This window comes from Aspergillus fischeri, genomic scaffold (genome assembly GCF_000149645.3).
Source record: "Aspergillus fischeri NRRL 181 1099437636249 genomic scaffold, whole genome shotgun sequence".
Taxonomy (NCBI): Eukaryota; Fungi; Ascomycota; class Eurotiomycetes; order Eurotiales; family Aspergillaceae; genus Aspergillus; species Aspergillus fischeri.
The window spans coordinates 582,344-601,475 of record NW_001509770.1 but is presented as its reverse complement, the minus strand read 5'-3'; the positions used below and the strand labels follow the sequence as shown (position 1 = coordinate 601,475).

Sequence of the window (19,132 nt, the reverse complement as noted above, 5' to 3'; positions counted from 1 at the left end):
ATGTTGTGATGCTTGGGTCTGCATAGAGTGTTGATCTGATGGGCAGTGACAGTACAACTGCAATGGAAAGTGGCAACATCGGATGTTCTCTTGATCATGAGTCTGGGGAAGCAAAAGCAGTATAATGCGGAAGGGTATATACCACGAAAGAGAAGGCAAGATGCGGCGAGAGGACTCTGGATGGATGGGCGAGGATTTGTACCATTTGTCGATCTGTTATGAAATTTATGAGATGGCTAAGGTAGCTAGTAAGATATGATAGACTAGGTAGCGATTGATTATTCTTGATGGCGATATCTCAGGCAGTGAACGGCAGCAGACTCCGTCAGAAGTGTTCTTCTTTCACTCTGATAGAAACAAAATGCATGGCAACTGCGACAGCCGTGTCATGTTCAACATTGGCTAAGACTGGTAGCTGGATAAGGCTGTAAGTAAACACTACTATCAGCAGGCCGAAGGTCTGTCAAGGTATCAGTGTCTCTGACCTTTCGCCTCTGGATTGTGGGAGATATCCATCCCAACACGTAACAAATCGTCAACGTCGCTCTTCACCCAGAAGCACAGAGTCCATTCTAACTTCCAGCCCAGCATCAAACACAGACCTGATCTCGGACATCTATTTTTAACAGTTTTCAGCCCGCTGGCTGCATTGCAAGTATACTTCATACTTGTATGCTATTAGCTGCTTCAAACTCCCGCACCATATCTTCACCATCCAAATCCATAGAGAAATTGGTGTATCTCCTGCATACTCCGCGGAGTACACACGAGCGGAGACGAGATGAAGATCAACGCCGCTACGCAGATGATCCAAAGCCTAGATCCGAGGGGGGAGATAAGTATAGAAGCAATCGCCTCTTGGCATGGGCACTGATCACCAGCTGTTCATCAGTGCAACTACGTGCGAGTGCGAGTGAGTGCAGACTCGCATCGCGAAATAAGGCCTGAATGGGAAGGAGGCTACCACTACGCCTTCGCTTCTCCTGTATTTCTCCCATCTTCGTGTTATCCTTGAGGATTGAATATAATGAATCTATAAGTTGATACGGGGAGGGATTCTGGGCAATATCCGGGGTTGCCCTGGTGCATACATAGATGTGTCATGTTTCAAGGCTAGGCTGTAGAAGTCAATATGCAAGCGTGATAGGGCGTCCTCCGTCGATAATATCCATGCTCAATCTCGCCAATCGAGAACAGCACTCGCATTTTGACACCCATCTAGGTAAGACTGAAGAACCGACCTTCGGGGCAAGGCTATCTATCGCAGACAATGACAATCTGGTCTAATTGCTAAATGCACACCATCGAGACTAGAAACTAGAGGCTAGAGACTACCTGGACTAGACAGGGGGTTTGGGTTTAGACTTAGGACAATAATGACCACTGACCACTGACCACTGACCACGGCCACTGGCACTGGCACTGACTAGCGAGCTTTCCTCGTGAGCTGCAGCTAGCTGTGGGGGCTGTGAATTAATAATTATTATTGTACAGCGAACTTCAAACTGCATAGCATGACAACTTTATAATCCGTCTGCAGCATCATTGGTGGGAGGGTTGCTTCGTGGAGAGTACAGTTTCGAGTATGGTGTTTGCTGTTAGCGTCTTGGCTTTGAGGCTCTTGTTGTGTCTTTATCCTCTGTCTTTGTCCATCTGTCTACTACTCTCTTAATGGTCTTTACTTGTGCTGTAGTATACAGAGTAGACTGGACAAGTACGGACGAGAGTGTGATGCGAGTACCTACGCAGAGTACTCTGTACGCAAAAGGCAATTGATAAGACGCTTCTGATAGGACGACAAGTCTTGGTAAATATCGCTGGCTTGGGAGCAATCAGCTGTATTATTAAATCACTCCTCCGTCCTCCGTGCCTGATTTCGCTTTGGTGGTTCGGATGGTTGATAGCTTGAATTTGGTTGGCTTCGTCCTGGAAGTTTGACCCTGAAGTGGGCCTGATTGTGGTCGGTTATGGATTCCACAAGAAGGCTGTGAGTCACATAGCGCATCATAGACATTGATCCGTTTCGTTCTAGCCTGGTTGATCAGGCACGTTAGTTTGGTCGGCCTCAAAAGTCCTAATCATTAGGTTCTGACATGGCCATTTGCGGCCTAAGCGGAAAAGGGTGATTATCGTCCTCACAGACTGCATGTCGGGGCGAGCTCTGACAAGTGACGAGGGGTTATTCTCGTCTCTTGAGAAGAATTGTGATTAAAACGGAGAGGGAGGCAGTCATCAATCCTTGACTCCATGGCCCCGGACAGGAACGCATGGCTACAACTATCTGTCCTGCACTCTGCAGGCTGCTTCACCCTGTCAGCCCACATGGCATCCAGGTAAGGGCGGGGCGTCCATGTGTTACCCTTTGCCCATTTGGGTGCACTGCATCCTACGTACAGAGCACAACCTTGACATACCATGATCATTATTAAAGCCGTCCTTGGACTGCTACGTTTTCATAGAAAGGCTCATTAATTTCCACTCGTTTCGCTTCCTCAAAATGCTCGACCTCCTGGACGTTCATCTCGCTTAGATGCCATTAGAAGGGAAAAGACAATGGTACCAAATCCCAGACAAAGAGGAGCAGCCGAATTAAAGTTGCGCCGGACTCGAAAAAAAAAAATTAAGTTGACAGACCCAAACAAGCGGTGATCTAGACTAGCGCTAACCAGATTAGGTTCCATCTCGCGAGAAGCGAAGAACATGGACCGGGGTGTCAGCTCAGGCTGGCTTCCCATTGGTCCAAGGCAGAAAGCCCCCGTCAGGCTGGATTCCGTCGAAGTTGATCGAGGTGGGCCCGACGGGAATCTGAGTGGGCAGCGACCATCGGACGCGGAGAGCGACGCCCTAATTATGATTGGGTGTTGGAATCGGCAACGACCGACGAATGCTAAAATTGGTTAGGGAGGGGTTATCGGCGGCAAGGGTCTGCCTGACCCACTTCCACTCTTCAACAAAGATTGTCCTTCTGGACTTCTTGTTCTGGAGGGGGGAAATCTCTGTGAATCACACTGACGAGGTTACAAGTCTTCGCCAAGGCTCGGCTCTGGAGCTCAGGCCATACAAGAAAGTAGGCATCATCGTCTTATCGATCTCTTAAGTGACTGTTGCCTGCTCTTGAACGTCAGCCTTCGCTAAGTGACGGTGACGGTGATGCCTGCCCAGGCAGGATCCTGTCATGGGCAACAGCCACATGAAATCATCGATTACTGATCGATCAGGGATTATCCCTTCGGTAAGAAAACGTGGTGATGCTCTGTATTACAGTGCATGAGAATACACATGGAGTCGGGTGGGGAAATACCTAGTCGAGCATGGACAGTACTACTCCCTACTCAGTAGTCACAGTACATATGCAGGGGTCCTACTGACTGAAAACGGCTCGAAAAGGCGAAACCATCGACAGGATCATCAGCTGATGTAATGAAATTAGCACTGATAATCCATGTCGCCGACTCTAGCACTTTGAGTCTCGTTGATCTTTCAGACTACAAGCAAGAACAGAATTATTAAAGCTACCGACTCAAGAGGCTTCTCATTGGGCAATGAGTTCTGCGCCTTCCCCATGACCATGGTCCCGGCCCGCGACCCCGAATAGCTCTGATAGTCTAGGATAGCCTCTGCAATTCCCACTCTGACCTAGTCATGTAGGTACTTGTAAGCAGTGGCTATTTCGTTCTGAAACACCCTTCCTTGGCCGTTCTTTTCATCCTTCGAAAGCCTTTTTAATCCTTCCGCGGGACACCACCGAAATTTGAGGTCAGACTCTTGTATATTATTGCGGAAGCCTCCCCGTCTCAATTGGACGTGGGTCGAAGCCGCCGGCCAGATGTTTCATCCGGCGGCCTGGGAATATCTTGTCCCACACAAGGCGTGACTTGGTCTTGGCGTCTGCGTCTCAAGGCTGAAACTGTGTGACATTCCAGCCAGAGTCCAGTGACTACTCACATTATTCTGTGGAGTACTATGGAGTAGGGTATATCCTCTTATCCTCTTCGACTATTCAGCCTCATGCACATATGCGTTGACTTGCAATGTAGAGTTCTTTTTTGTCCCATGTTAGCCTGATTCTCTAAATGCAAACATACGTATTATTTGCCTGGGCTCCAGAAGAGGCTGATTAACATAGACCCCACTCGTGGCCTTCACTGGTTTGCTCAAACTCAGCCGCAAATGACCCAGTTTGCTGGGATAGCTCAGGCACGAGCTGCACACCACAATGTTCTTCAAACTTTCCTTAGCTGGAAGAAGTGTTTCCAGTAATAGCAGCAAACTTCGAGGATTGCAGAGCTCCGATCTTCGCCTGCGAATGCTAAATTGATTGTTTGTACACCGGACTGGTGCTAAAGAAGCCCGTTCCTCTCGAACTAGCGTCATGATGCCTTAACTGGTTAGTACCTCATACTTTAGAGTGTCACAGCCTCAGCCTAGCTCGGTTTAGTTGATGCGGAGCTGGACGAGATTGGTTGGCCCGCGCAGTGCCTATGACGGGTTTTAGCCTTACAGGGTTTAGTGATCTGACCATCACTTGTCGATGTAATTTCTCTTGTTCGATTATTCTCTGCTTTGCCTGATACTGCGGATTATTTTGACGGTTTTTGCCCTGAATAGGAGGTACTACTGCTGCGTGCAGTTTGACAGTCGACGTATCATTACTTTACCTTGACTGCAGCAGTGTTGATTCGACAACATCGAACGTCCCGCAGGTCGGAATCTGACCTGTACGTCAATTGAGATGTGGAGCCAACGTGTTTTCTCGGCTTGAAACGGCAGTTTCGTTCTGCCAGTTAAAGGGGCGCAGCGGCCTAACTTCAGCACCGATGACCGAGAACGAGACAGAGTGTATTGGTATCCATCCGAGCAAGTTTTAAGCTTACTATTTTTTCAAAGTTTGAAGGTTAATTGCACTTGGGAGTTGAGATCTTCGTAAGCAGTCAAGTATCTGAATTAGTAACAGATAGTTAGCACAATAGCATGAGCTAGCCTAGGCCATCAGTTCATCATCAGCAAAATCAATTGGAAGTCTAATTGTGATAGACATTCAAAATTGGATCAAACCAATCAAGAGTTGATATAAGCGGTGTTAGCCTGTCAACCGTCAGCATCCAGCAATACCTTGGCATTAGACTTAGACTCAATTTGGATACAATGAACGAGAAACAGTCATTTTAAACTGTCTCCTCCGCTCATCGTCCACGCAGCCGAATCGGCGGCAGGCGCCTACCCGAGACAAGAAAAGGGGTTGTCGATTAGTGTTTCTGTGGAGTAAGTGTGATGTTTATCTTGTTCGTTTAACAGTCAATTTCTTGAAGTTCCGACTGTTAGGGTAATATTCAAAACGGCGAGATTGCCAGCATTTCCGAGCCACTCCTGAGTCCTGTAAGGTTGTTCTCGAAGTGACGAATGACAAGGGAAAATTGGGTGAGCTGTCTGTCAGAATCTCGCTGCCCACCTAGCTAGCTCCTATGCTAACCACATCCAGTTAGTCAGGGAATACTACCATGGTCTGTGGAGGCTTCCCCCCAACCAATGTCTGTCTCTCTCCCAAAATCCAGAATGGGCAAGTTCTTCAATAATAATGAGCTATTCCATAATGGTCACAGATGCTCCAGATTCCACCAAATTGGGCGTTTTCCTGGATCAAGAAGGATCTAAGAGAGATCCGGCAGACCCTGTCCGGACTCCGACAGAACATGGTAGGTGTCAAATTTAAGCAGTCGGCGCCCAAGTCCCTGAAGACGGCGATATGATACTTGTCGTTTGGAATGTGATTTCTTTTCTTTCGCCCCTTTTCTTGAATCATTGTAGACAAGGATGCAACCCATTTTGCTCAAGGGATAACTGACCGCAGCATGACGAAATGATAGTCCGGCACTCTATAGTACTGAACATTAGTAACCTCGACATTTGCGCCCTACACCTTGCCCGTTCTGCTCGCCGACAGTCCTTGGCGGACAGTGGAGATAAACACCTTCTGCAGTGTCCATCATATTTCGGGCCTCGGTCTCGCAAAAAGTGCGACAGGCTGTCTACAGCAAGTCCAGACGAAACTTTATTATGGCCTGCCAAGTTAGACGGCCTTAGAATATCTTCCGGAGCCCCCAAATCCATAAACAGTAAAGTAATAATCGTTGGTAGTAATGGTGGTGGTGATTCTGCCATGTGGTGCAACCGGCTGGAGGGGGAAGAAAAAGGATGATTCGATGCTTTAGGACTAAAGGAATGCTGGACAGGGGCCAGGTCAAAGCTACCCAGAATAACCCCGCTTCCAGCTGAACTCCAGGTGCTATTAGAGTCCATTTGTACCCTCGAACGTATTTTTGTCTCCAGCTGTAGATTTTCTTTTTTCTTATTCTTATTTTTATTTTTATTTTCTCTTATCACGTCTATTTTTTTCCCCTTGGGCCTTACATATGTAAACTAATACTGGATCGTCTAGACAAAGGAATGGCTTCCAATCGTCTTCCCACGCAGGAGACACTCTAGGATCATCGTCTGTCCAACTACTATTCTCCCTGACAAAGTACATAGCAGACTTGATCATTACTGGTTACACCTGCAGTAGTATCCAAAGTTGCTGCATGCTCTTCTGTCGTCTGTAAGCCTGTAACTGAAACCTGTATGATGAAGGTTGCTCATCTTCTGGGCCCCCACATGGACGTCCTGAACCTTTTACTCTTTTCATCTTGGTGGCAGATGGTTCCATGTATCTACGATCTCTCCGACTGGACTCCATACATCAATGATCAATCCCAAACGATCAGCATCTGACCGGTCCTCCGCCGTGGCGTTCGAGCATCTCGGCGTGCCAATCTTCAAGCAGTGGGCTAGTCTTGATCTATCTAGTTTCCTTATTTTGATGATGATGGTCCCTTCATTTTTGGATTATTTTATTTCATTTATTATTATTATATTATTATTATTACGACCTCGTCTTTTTTACTAATCACTGCCTATCGAGGTAGCTATTTTATTCTGATTTTAATAGTAGTTTGTTTTCTTTTTCCTGTCGTGGATTTTTCTTTTCCACACGATCGTTCACCTCTTCCTAAAGTGCCCACTGCTCAACGGCTGAGAAAGGGAGAAGAGAAGTGACTAAAAAACTGGTGGCTGCATTCTCAAAGCCTCCCTGGTTTCTGACTGACTGATTTAATCCTCCGTTGCTCCTGTTCCTGTCACTCTCGCTTGATCATCTCCTCCAGTATCCATCCTCCTTACTCCATACTGATTCAAAACGCGAACCCGACCCCAAGGGCGTTGCCGTTTTCTCGTATTCTCCACGTGCATCTGCTCTATATCTTCATTCCTCCACCTGGGGCTTGCGGCTCGAGGTTATTTTTGGAGTCTTCTCATTTAACCTTGTCCCGGATCGACTATATACTTCCCCTCCGTCGTTTCATCCGCCTTTATTCTCGTCCTTGCTCCAAGCGTCCGACGCCCCAACGCCAGAGCAAGAAGGCAAACTTACTTATACTTTGTCCATTGATCATCCTACTTATATTTCTTCTTTTTCACTTGCCAAAGATCTTTTGTTCACTGTACATCACCCTCACCTGGCTGTCGTTGGTAGCCTTCTTCCTTGGACATCATCCTCAAGCTCAACATCTATAATCGCTTCCCCAATTCTCACCAGACACAATGGCCGGTCCTGGTGGTGGTCCTCCTCGCAAGAGCCACACCAAGTCAAGGAATGGCTGCGCTACTTGCAAGAGACGACATATCAGATGCGATGAGACCTTCCCACAATGGTAACGCACGCCGGCTACTGTGTACGCTGTCCGTTGCTAATTCCTGAGTAGTCGAAACTGCACCAAGCACAATTGCCGTTGCGACTACATGGATGTTGCTCTTGCTCGTGAGCAATCCAACAAGGCCCGCAAAGCCCCCGACCTGCTCATGTCACCCGAGATCGAGATGGAGATTGAGAACTGGCACGTCACGGGAGTGCCTCCCTTTCCAGAACTGATGCACTACCCTCGAAATGCATGGTACAAGTTATTCCGGTCAGACTTGCGCTTGATCCATCATATCATTGGACTGTCAATCGATCTTCATCGCCGTGGTTTCGGAGAGTGTACGATCTGGGCTCAGAAAATGCCACTGTAAGGTCTCCTTGATGAGAATGAGCAAGAGCGTTTCTAACGATCTTCATAAGTTTTCTGTCCCTGGCTCTGTCCAATGACTTCGTGATGAGCTCTATCCTGACTCTGTCGGCTTCCCACCTGGCCTGGATCACACGGAATCAGGAGACCAAGCAGCTGGCATATCATCATCGCGGTATCGCAATCAAGGGCCTGCACAAGGCCATCGGTACATTCTCAAAGGAGAACTGCGAGGCCATCCTGGCTTCGTCTATTCTTCTCTCCTGGCAAGCTTCTGATTGGCAAACGTGGGCATCCTTACAACAAGGCCTTACTACGGTGAGTATCCTAACGGTCGAAAAGCAATTCGAAAGAGGGAAAAGAAACTAATTCGAACAAGGTCTTGAATGCGATGCACCCAATCTGGAAGCACGAGTCCGAATTAGCCGTGCTTCTCGAGAACCAGAGGTATCTGGGATGCACAAACTCGCCAGTTATGACAGGATACCGCTTTGAGGACGCCGACCTGGCCAGCCTCGACCAGACTATTGTGGCCCTCCAGAGTGTACAGAAGAGGGTGGTTCACAACCACGAGTACTACACCCGGATCGGAGAGCTGCTCGACTTTGTGCGCAACTTTCAGATGGATCTTCTATCGCAGACACCCGAGCAAGCATTTGAGCGTGTCCAACCTCTACGCAGATGGTTGTTCTGGCTCCCCGCCGCCATGCTCCGCGGTGGTGATGCGGATATTGGCGCTTTGGCTATTCTTGCACAGTTTTACGCCGTTGGAGTCGCCTTGGACAGCTTATTTCCCGATATGGGGGGCGCCTACCTGGGCCCGCTGTCAGTCGGACCTGTGGAGGAGATCTACCGGATTGTCGTGACGAGGAGCACAGCAGATCCCTTCAGTCCTGAACTACAACTTGCCATGAGTCTCATGGACCTGCCCCGGCACATCGTTGCTAGGTACAAGAGCCGTCTTCAATGGTCCCCACGACATTCCCTCGAGCAGTGCTCTCCCACGCCCCCCAGCCCATATCGCAACTACCACGACTACCGCCTCGCATCTTCATCCTCACCCTCTGCGACCTCAGCCACCTACGCGCCTTACACGCCTCCTCTCGAATCTCCCCTCCATTCGCCTCCTGCGGTGACGATCGCGAGCTCGCCGTTCGACGCTGCAGGAGCCTATGTGACGGCTCCAATGTCACATCCTCTCTACCCCCCATCTCCTCGACTTCTTTCCGAGCCTGGTTCACTTCAGCATTCGCCTGCTTTTGCACCGCCTTACCTCGAGAACATGCTTTGCGGAGATATGTCGCGGGCGGATGGAACCCTCGATCTCAGCATCGGACTCTACGACGATGCTCATTCGATGCACATTGCCGGGCTGACCGCTACGACGGAGGCCTGGAACGGAACCATCTGCACCTGATCGCTTTTTTACTTTCACTTCTCAAATCCTCTTCTACACATTTTTTTCGCGGGCCGACTTACGAAAACGCATTTGATTGAGCATGGGCGAATAGAAGGCTACTTCTTTTTTTGTACACTTTCGGATTTGTGGCCGTTTCCTTTCTCTGATGGACCATTTTGTCGCGATTTGATTTGTCTTGCATATTTGTTGAGTTTCACATACCCACATTCGCTACGAATGATTTGTTTGATTTGCAGGACTACTTTATCCAGCATACAGGAGGAAATGCGGGGAACGAGGATGAAGCCAGGATTGGATGGATTTGATACCAAGATAGCAATATACCCTACTCTCGTTTGACTTGATTGGAGAATCGCACACATTGTTGTTATAAAAATAGGATTGGATGTATGATACAGCGGAGTAAGTAGCACTGTACACGAATGATTCGAATTTGTACTGAGGCAGAAGATGAAATCACAAGACTAAGCATGCAAGATGTCGATCTGGAAATATTCCCGTTCCCCAATCCCAGCCCGCACGTGGTGGATGGATATTTTTAGACACACTGTCATACAAACGCTATCTTCACCAGACGACAGTGAAACGACAACTCACCATTCGCTGCTCTAATCAACTACCAAAGCATACGAGTATTCTCAGCCTGTACATGAGCCAAGCATTTGAAACCCGAACCTAACTGGAAATACTTGATTTACTCCTTACCCTTCAATGGAGTCATACAGTCATACAAAGTTAGGTAGCTCCAGCCTCCACCTAAATTTGGCATCACAACACCAACCGTCCAACCGTCCCCATGTGCTTTGACCCTGATCGCCAATCGATAATCTTCAGCATTTTATTCGCTTCTTACTGGCTGATAGGGTTGAAAGGCTAATCTACCCTTTACTGAAAATGGGGAAACCTCGTATTCGGTAGATGGGGCCTGTATGCGAAGCGAAGACCTTACCTCGGAGTCTTGTGCCAGCCGATGACGATATGTCAACCTTACCACTTACCAGTAGAGGGGTAAGGTAGATAATTAGGTGGGTCAATTGGGGTCCGATTGCCTTATTTTTGTTTGGATTTTGGTGTTTCAGGTTTCGAGTTTGATATACTCTGTACTTGGCGGATGATGCTAGAGTTGAGGAGGGTGCTATCGGAGTCACTCCATTTTGGTCTTGTTTTTGTGCTTTTTCTTGCTCTTGTTCTATTCTTGCTTCGGCTTTGTACTTTTGCATTTCTATAAACAGGTGCTGATACTGGGTTATTTGGTGATGGTCGTTGAGTGACTTCCGGGTACCTGGTCCTCTGGGGAGCTGGGGGTTGACGTGATAGACCAGAAAGCGGGCAGTCTCAGTGAGTAGGTGCTTCTCATTGAAAAGTACTACATCAGCGTGCTTGGGCTCTTATGATGCTTGAGCAGATGGACTTGCCCTCTTAAAGGTGATGAGCGATGCTCATTTATGGTAATAGAGATATTCAGGTAGGCGTCTGCGCTTGAGCATCATCCTCGTAAGGTAGAGGAAGCCACGCATATCATATCGTTGAGAAACAATATATCTTGCTACAGTCATGGATGACTTTCTATCATATCAATGACTGCATTGTGACCATGTGTCAAGTGCCGAGCGGAGGATGGAGCTTGTTTGCATCCCAGCCAAACATGCCTCTTTGGGCTACCTTACGTAGGACCTGGCAGTATCATCGCAGCTCAAAAAGTGACAATCGACTATCAATCATATCTTCACTCCATTTTCAAAACAGCTCCATTCTATCCGCTGGTCATTCTAAAGCAGTGGCCGCTATTTAGATCATTATCTACTTTCCCCATTCCGTCCCCCGGATTTACCTGATTCCTTGACATGGCCGACGGCGGAGGCTGGAGCACGATCGAGTCGGATGAGGTATGTTCAACTCCTTTCTCCCCCAACATAAACCTCATCCTAACGCGTCCAGGGCGTCTTCACCTCCCTGATCGAGAATCTCGGCGTCAAAGACGTCCAATTCGAGGAACTCATCTCCCTCGACGCAGACACAATCCGCTCACTCAGGTAACCATGCCACTAGGTCTCTCCTCCCGTCGACAACCACTAACGATGTACGACCAGCCCAGTCTACGGCGTCATTTTCCTCTTCAAATGGATCCGCGAACCCCCCTCAACAAACACCACCCAACCCCTCGACGGCACCTACATCACCTCCCTCCCCGAGAACCTCTTCTTCGCCGCCCAAACCATCCAGAACGCCTGCGGCACGCAGGCCATCCTCTCCGTCATCCTAAACCAGGACTCCCCCGCCTCAACCCCCTACCCCATCAACATCGGGCCCGAGCTCCGCTCCTTCAAGGACTTCACGACCGGCTTCCCGCCAGACCTCCGCGGCGAGGCCCTCTCCAACTCGGAGACCATCCGCACCGCGCACAACGCCTTCGCGCGCGCCTCGCCCTTCGTCGATGAGACGGTGCGCACGGCGCAGGATGAGGAGGCGGATGTCTACCATTTCATTGCGTATACGCCTGTCAACGGGGTGCTGTATGAGCTTGATGGGTTGCAGCCGTATCCGATTAGTCATGGCGAGTGTGATGCTGAGACGTTCCCTGAGAAGGTGATTGAGGTCTTGCAGCGGCGTATTGCGCGGTATCCTGAGGGGGAGACGCGGTTTAATCTTATGGCCGTGGTGAGGGATTTGAGGGTCCGCGCTCGGGAGACGGGGGATGTGGAGTTGTTGGAGCGGGAGGGGAGGAAGAGACGCGCGTGGGCGTGGGAGAATACCCTGCGCCGGTGGAATTTTGTAGGGTTCATTGGGGAGATGATCAAGGGGGTGGTGGGGATGAAGGAGAAGGAGGGGCCTGGGGCGTATGAGGCGTGGGTGGACAAGGCGAAGCAGGAGACTCAGAAGAGATTGTTGAGTCGGAGAGGTTAACCATGAATGATCTCCATGATAGTTTATGAGCAAAATGGATGATACAGCGCCATTGATACAGAAGCTAGCCGTCACAAAGAAAAGCTATGTACAGGTACATCGAGTCATAGTACCGCCGAAGAACCATGTAGCTTCGTATCATCAGTCATCAGTCGTCATAAATAGCGAGAACAAAATCCACACCCTCTAGCCAAACTAATACTCGATCATGCGAGATTTGATATGCTCCACCATCCGAGGTGGGAGCTCATCCTCCCGGACCAAATTCAGCGCAAGTAGATCCGCCCAGAAGAACATCGCCCGATCCTGCGCGTAGGCAAGATAGTCAAACTCGTCCGCCTCGTCCACGTCCGCGTCGACTGGAGGCTGCGCTGGTCGCTCAGCAGCTGCCACTGCTGATCCGCTTGAATCACTGCTGTGACCGTTCCCATTAGACGCTTTCGCCGCTGCGGCCGCCGCAATCCCCTCCTCCATACCGGGTACCTTGGCCTGTACAATTCCCCAGGCAACCCACTGAGCAGAGTTGAACACGCGCCAGAGTCTCGTCTGCTTCATCAGGAAGTGGAGCTCGGCCTCCAGGCTATCTTCCTGCGACTTCTCGGCCTCCAACTGGCCCTGGAGGTCTGCTTCGGTCATCGAGTCGAGGTCCAGAGGCGCTAATGAGGTCATGGTCGCCGAGTTTCCTCGCATGAGGGGAGTGATGGACGGAGAAGTGGCCGATCGCACTCCTGGTCTATGGGTCAGATATGAGGCGATGAACATGCGTTGCTGCTCGGGTGTTGGATAGTGTCGGTTGTTGCACGCCCAGGCTCTCTCAGGATCGTGATAGTTATAACACCATTCGCTCTGCATTGAGTCAGTTGAGCCCTTTCTCACGCTGTCGGTCTACACTCACAAAATGGTTCGCAAACTCGAACCCTGGGGTATTTGCCGAAGCATACTCAAAGTCAATGACTACCAGTTGCTTGTGCTTGTTTTCAGGCAAAAGAAGCGGCGATTCGGAGGCGGGTTCCATTCGAAGCAGATTGCCATATTGAGTCTGACCCGGTTAGTGGATGAACAATCAAAAGACAATGAAAATGCCGAAAGGAATGACCTACATCGTTGTGCGCAAAAACCAACTGCCGCTTGATCTCCTTGATCCCTCCGCAGCTGGATACAAGCCATTTCCGGTAATTTTCGACGGCCTTTCTGAAGATAGGCCATGGAACACCACAAACAAATCCGCGACGGCGCCAGGGTTCCGAAGCTGCCTTGGCCTCGTTGTGGTCAGACTGAATTTCCATGTCCAGCCAGTTGATGACTTGCTCGCAGCGATCAACCCACTTGTCCCAGTTTTTGAAGACTACCGGGCCGCCTTCTCTCTCCTCTTCAAGCAGTTCGATCCCTTCGTGCAGCTCGCGCATACGTTTCGCAATCTGCTTCATGGTCTCCGGAACACGCAAGTCCTTGGGCGTGAGTGGACGCGCTTCCAAAAACTCCTCGAATCGGCCGTTGTTGAACGTCCCCAGTACCTTGGGTCCAATGTTCTTCCGGCCTAAGCGACGAAGAATCTGCAGCTCGTTCTCTCTGTCAATCAAGTGATCCACCTGCGGACCATAGATACGCAATAGAAGCTTCCTACGCGAATCATGTTAGCACTTATCGCCAGGTAAGGCAGAAGCGACAGAAGACTTACGGCGGGGGCTTTCGAGGAACAAGAGAATAAGACCCATCTTCGCCTTTAGGCGGAGGGAGGGATTTTGGTGGATTGACCACATACACTGCGTTGGTCAAGGCACCACTCAATCTGATTACCTCAATCTCGCCAGCAAGCTCCTGAGGAAACTTTCGCCAACCTTTGATTTGAAGCGTAATGGCAAGGCGAACAATCTCGTTCTTGAACGTCAACCAAGCTTCCTTATCCTTCGATCGTCGATCGTCTTCCTCGGCGGTCCCGCCTGTGTATGCGAGCGTCTTGGAATTGTCCAGTACTGCATCAACAGCGGGAACTGCCGTGTCAAGATCATACTGATCGGATTCGGACGCAGAGCCTCTGCGCAGACCCTTGATGCGGGAACGCTTGCGGGTTGGTCCCCGTAGTGGATAGGCCGACGAGGAGCCCTCAATGCGGGAAGCGGCGTACCGAAGGAGGATCTTTTCGAGCTTGTCGAGAGCAAATGCACTTTCGGAGTCGTGAGATGCGGTCTTATCCAGGATCCCATCGTAGTAATCGTCATCGCCATCACTTTCGACACCCTCGCCTGTCCCTCTCAACTTCGACCGGCGGCTTTTTTGTTTCACTTTTTCTTGTTGGAGCCACTCATATACTTGGTGAAACAGGCCATCGTGAGAGTTCTCTTCGCTGATCTTCGCGCCTTGCTCTTTCTCACACTGGCTGCGAGATTCACTTACGACGCTAGGTGTCTGCGATGTATGATGCAATGGGGTCCGAGTCGTGGGTTTCTTGGCCACTGGCGCGCGGTGCTGCTTGGAAGGACTACCTTCATTTGCCGCAATTGCTGTGCTCGCATGCCCATTTTCAGTGAGAATCTTCTGAAAAGAAGAGATATTAAGGCCAGTTCCCAAAATTGGCTTCACCCCTTCTAAAAATTGGTCAGATCCCATCATATTTCCTAATCAAAGGTACGGGCAGAGCAAGGAATATTGGTGGTAGATGCATGGGAGGTAATTCATAAAAGCTGCTTTGGGTAGAAGTCGTGAACAGGCCATGCGCTCATGTGATTTCGGGAACGGCTGAGCCTCGACTGACCAGAAGTACTACTGAGTACCAACTACGAAGGGAAAGCCAATTGACAGCAAGAATAAAAACGTTTATCGGGGCTAAAAAGAATAAACTGTACTCAAGGCAGACACCTACCTTCAGTTTCCAGACCAGAACCGCCGCGCGGGTCGGCGAAGGAGGGCATGTCCGACAGTCCAGGGAGGCGGTCGAGAACCCCAGCTCTCGAAAAGACAGAATGTTGATGAAATGACCAATAGAAAGTTTTAGAGCCGTCACATACAGACAGGAGGCCGGCGACACTCTTGTTTGGAGCGATTGGTTCGAAGGTCTTTAAAAGGGAACACTTAGGTTCAAGTAACGTCGGAATGCAAGCAAAGTAGAAGACACTTGCGAATCACCCGCCGGATAGACGGAGAAGGACAGAGAAGAGTCAGGAAGAAAGAGAATAATAGTAGCGGTCTAGTGGGGAGCCGACAACAGAAGAGACACGGTTTGGTCTTTGGAAGCGGTCGGGGATTATGATGAATCCACAATCCGCAGAGTGGATTCTCCTGGTGGGAACCACTTTTTAGAGAAACCGAATCGCTGTTGGAGAATACTAGACTGAAGATCTAGATTGCTTGAGCAGACCGACCACCGAAACGCAAAATATGAACAGATGCGACAGATTGATAAATATATGAAGAAGAAAGAGAAATGGTGACGGAATCTGGTTGGGAAGAGGGAAAAAGGAGTGGCAAAAATCCGCCCAAAAGTCGCTTATCAGGCAAAAAAAAGACTGTGGCCTCAGGTGACTACTTTCCCTTTCCAGGTACCTCGCGAGATGGATACACAAGGACCAATCTCCAGGAGATCATCGTCTAGACTTGCCTTCCGATAAGCAAATGAACAGCTTCTGCAACGCCAATGTTGGCTTAGTCCACAGCCAGTGGCTTGCAAGAGACAACTATACATTGGCCTAGCGTGTTGTACAACTCCTGACCTGTTCAGCCGAAGCAGGTACCATTAACCTTCAGCAGGCGTCAGATAAGAACAACGTCAATACAGAGATAACCTAGCTGTCCGCTATCTCCGATGCTTCCAATGATCTGCAATGCAGATACTGATAAGCCTAGCAGTATTACCGAATGGTTCTGACTGGCGCATTGGGGTTCGTTGCTCTGGGACTCCGGAATCAATCCCCAGGGGGAGAAAACAAGCATTGGCCCCGCATCAGCTGGTTACGTGAGCGGTCTTAAAACAATTCGGTTGTTCATTATTCATCCACAGTCATACTGAGATTTGTCGCATGGGGTTTTGCTTCTGTACGAAAAGCCATAGCAAATGACTGAGCTGCTTGGGAACATTTGGCGTGGTAAGGACAAGTGGTTGTCAACGGAAGAAAAGACTTGAGTGAGGGGAAACAAGGGGATTATATACGTTTGTGGCCTGAAGAATGCCTGGCTTGCAAGGCGGCCAAGCCAGAATCACGTTCCCCTTATGGCGCAATCACGACTCCAATCACAACAGTCCAGATACTACAGTAAACATTATTCTCATTCGTCCCAATGCTGTGTACTGCAGGCCTCTGACCTAGTCATACCATTCATGCCAATTCTGGTTGTGTTAAAGTACACTCCACACCTTGAAGCCTGACTTTCCCCCTAACCCGACCTCATTTAATCCAGTAGCATACTCCAACGCGTAGCCTTGACTATTGGAAAAGTGATCTTAACTTGAGCCGCCTGGTCACTGCAGTTGGCTGGTAGAAGGGTACCGCGTGGCCCTAGCCATTTACCATCCAGAGCACTGGAGATCAGGAAAAGCCCGCTCTCCTTGCCATTCGAATAGTGGATCACCCGTCGCTGTTTCTTTTCCCTGTGATCAGGAACGGCTGGACTTATGCTCAGATGAGTGGCATTGCTGGCATTTGTGAGTGCGTAACCGGCTTTGTCAAACACCGGGTAACGACCTTCGGTCAAGTAACCAACGCATTCCTTGTATCCACCCTCGAACCACAAGGCTTCCGACGTGTCATTCTGCTGCCCGTACGGGACAGATGGTCGTTGAACCGGATATTTGGCTTGGCAATTGAATGTACCGACATACGAGTTGCCGACCATGGCGGGCGCATCGGCATTTGGAATATGAGGGATACTGTAATCAGGCTATCAAATCGTCAGTGACATCACCGAAGCAGATTGCACTCTGTGGCCTACATGATCCAAATCCAAAGCATTGACAAGGTTGGACATATGTTCCCGACGCCAGTGCACCGTCTGATCGGTCTGAATGTTCTTGTATCCGCGAGCGGCCAGCCATTGTTCCAAGACCAGGATCTGTGAGTTGTGGTCTGCTCGCTCGGTGAACAGTTGACTTGCACGTTAGGGTCATTGAAACCCCGGACTCCTGCCATCGTGCCAAAGTACTGTGTCTGTCAATGAGCGCTTTACCCCAAAATGGAGATGCAGCTGCCAAAAACATACATTGTTCCATGACCTGTTTTCCTGCATGAAAATAACAGCATGCTCAATGTCCTTCAAAGATCCGGCAACGGTAGGCCGACTCGAGAGCACGGCCAGAGCAGCACCAATCAATAGTGAATTTCGCATTCAGTGTTCAGTCCAGAACTCAATGCTGAACGAGTCAGAGTGACCAGCGAGAAAGGAAGGAGCACTTGCTATCATTTACAGGGCGAAGGATCAATTCATCCGATCTGTATCCCAAACTCAATCTCGAGACTATCCCGTCTTCACGAGCCATCCTTTCCTCACTCCCCAAGCACGCCAACCAGACTCACGTCGTGTACACCAAGATCCAGAAACTCTCCAAAAACCACAACGTCCCCTACGCCTTCTTCAACCACACCTCCTGGAGACCGCAAAGCAACCCTTCAACGCCCCTTCTCTACCTTCCCCACGACAAATGGGACGAAAACCAACTCTATTACTACAGGACTCGACCCGATGTGGGTCGACCTGGTGGTGAATAACTCGACGAGGGGTCTCACCCTTTTTCACCTTGTATAACTCCCCTTCCATCCCAGTTCCACGACAGAACAGAAACTGACGATCCCAGCACGGTCACCACTTCTACGTTCTACACGTCTACAAAGCTTCATAGGCTGGGGCTCCTATAACCCCTTCACCGATGCGCATCCGCCAGGTTTACCGCCTGTGGACAGTTCCAATGCCATCGACAACGGGGTCGGGGATGCTTCGCCATATGACCTCTCCCGTGCGGTACTGCGTGATACGGTCCAGATCCCCAGCCGCGGATACGCGGTTCTACGCTTCCGCGCAGAGAATCCAGGGGTGTGGTTGTTCCATTGTCATATTGTGTGGCATTTGGCGAATGGCATGGCGATGGTGGTTCCTCTGGTGGGCAGGAGTGTATGGCTTCATAGAGTACATGATTCTGGGAAAGACCCTCACATTCGCAATGCGACAGAGCGGAGCAAGCTGCCGATGGAATTAATTTCTAAGTATGCTTATAACCCTTACTAGAGTACAATAGATGGAACAGTCCCCGTCCGCAGAGGTAATCAGGGAATAGTTAGATAGTTTTCTCCCTAGTGCCCGGATGAAATCCCAATGTTTCAAGGCTTCGCCGTCAGGGCTTGCTTTCTGGTTCCGCGTCTGCATCGCTCTCTGCTCTATCAAAGGATCTCTTCGCTTTAAGAAGATCCACTGGTATAGTTGCTTCACTGCCTTATCGTGCCATGAAGTGCATGGGTTGGCAGGGTAATGATTGTCAAGGGTGATGAAATTAGACATGCAACTCTCTGTAACAAAGAGAAGTGTACAGCTATGCCGAGTAAGGCTTGGTTAAAATTATTGAACAATGAAAGAAATATCTGAGGTGCAAAGAGCCAGCTTTTGATGAAGTTTACTAGAAATCTACCTAGCCATCCGATACCGGTATCACCTGTCCATTTCCCATTCTGCGTAATCAGACAAAACCAGTCATTGACCACATGTCGATAATAAGACATCGGAAGAAAGA

General features: G+C 49.5%; 5 protein-coding genes across 5 annotated transcripts, besides 3 other annotated features; 3 read left to right on the top strand and 2 right to left on the bottom strand.

Moving 5' to 3' along the window:
- Nucleotides 1–1,378: 1,378 nt before the first annotated feature.
- Nucleotides 1,379–1,405: a microsatellite.
- Nucleotides 1,406–6,339: 4,934 nt separating this feature from the next.
- Nucleotides 6,340–6,371: a microsatellite.
- Nucleotides 6,372–6,896: 525 nt separating this feature from the next.
- Nucleotides 6,897–6,922: a microsatellite.
- A 713-nt stretch (nucleotides 6,923–7,635) lies between these two features.
- On the top strand, nucleotides 7,636–9,516 carry NFIA_009410 (putative C6 transcription factor RosA-like; the record flags this gene model as incomplete). The annotated part of the gene is made up of 4 exons (XM_001264157.1): nucleotides 7,636–7,745; nucleotides 7,797–8,099; nucleotides 8,153–8,417; nucleotides 8,479–9,516. The coding sequence occupies 4 exons, from the start codon at nucleotides 7,636–7,638 to the stop codon at nucleotides 9,514–9,516; spliced, it is 1,716 nt and encodes a 571-aa protein (XP_001264158.1).
- Nucleotides 9,517–11,363: 1,847 nt separating this feature from the next.
- NFIA_009400 (putative 26S proteasome-associated ubiquitin C-terminal hydrolase) lies at nucleotides 11,364–12,423 on the top strand (the record flags this gene model as incomplete). Its single annotated transcript, XM_001264156.1, has 3 exons — nucleotides 11,364–11,405; nucleotides 11,458–11,552; nucleotides 11,610–12,423. 3 exons carry the CDS (start codon nucleotides 11,364–11,366, stop codon nucleotides 12,421–12,423), a joined length of 951 nt encoding a protein of 316 aa, XP_001264157.1.
- Nucleotides 12,424–12,618: 195 nt separating this feature from the next.
- Nucleotides 12,619–15,033, bottom strand: NFIA_009390 (putative choline kinase; the record flags this gene model as incomplete). Its single annotated transcript, XM_001264155.1, has 4 exons — nucleotides 12,619–13,269; nucleotides 13,319–13,462; nucleotides 13,524–14,043; nucleotides 14,102–15,033. The coding sequence occupies 4 exons, from the start codon at nucleotides 15,031–15,033 to the stop codon at nucleotides 12,619–12,621; spliced, it is 2,247 nt and encodes a 748-aa protein (XP_001264156.1).
- Nucleotides 15,034–16,806: 1,773 nt separating this feature from the next.
- Nucleotides 16,807–17,449, bottom strand: NFIA_009380 (uncharacterized protein; the record flags this gene model as incomplete). Its single annotated transcript, XM_001264154.1, has 2 exons — nucleotides 16,807–17,284; nucleotides 17,394–17,449. The coding sequence occupies 2 exons, from the start codon at nucleotides 17,447–17,449 to the stop codon at nucleotides 16,807–16,809; spliced, it is 534 nt and encodes a 177-aa protein (XP_001264155.1).
- A 210-nt stretch (nucleotides 17,450–17,659) lies between these two features.
- Nucleotides 17,660–18,633, top strand: NFIA_009370 (putative multicopper oxidase; the record flags this gene model as incomplete). The annotated part of the gene is made up of 3 exons (XM_001264153.1): nucleotides 17,660–17,726; nucleotides 17,821–18,111; nucleotides 18,251–18,633. The coding sequence occupies 3 exons, from the start codon at nucleotides 17,660–17,662 to the stop codon at nucleotides 18,631–18,633; spliced, it is 741 nt and encodes a 246-aa protein (XP_001264154.1).
- Nucleotides 18,634–19,132: the final 499 nt, after the last annotated feature.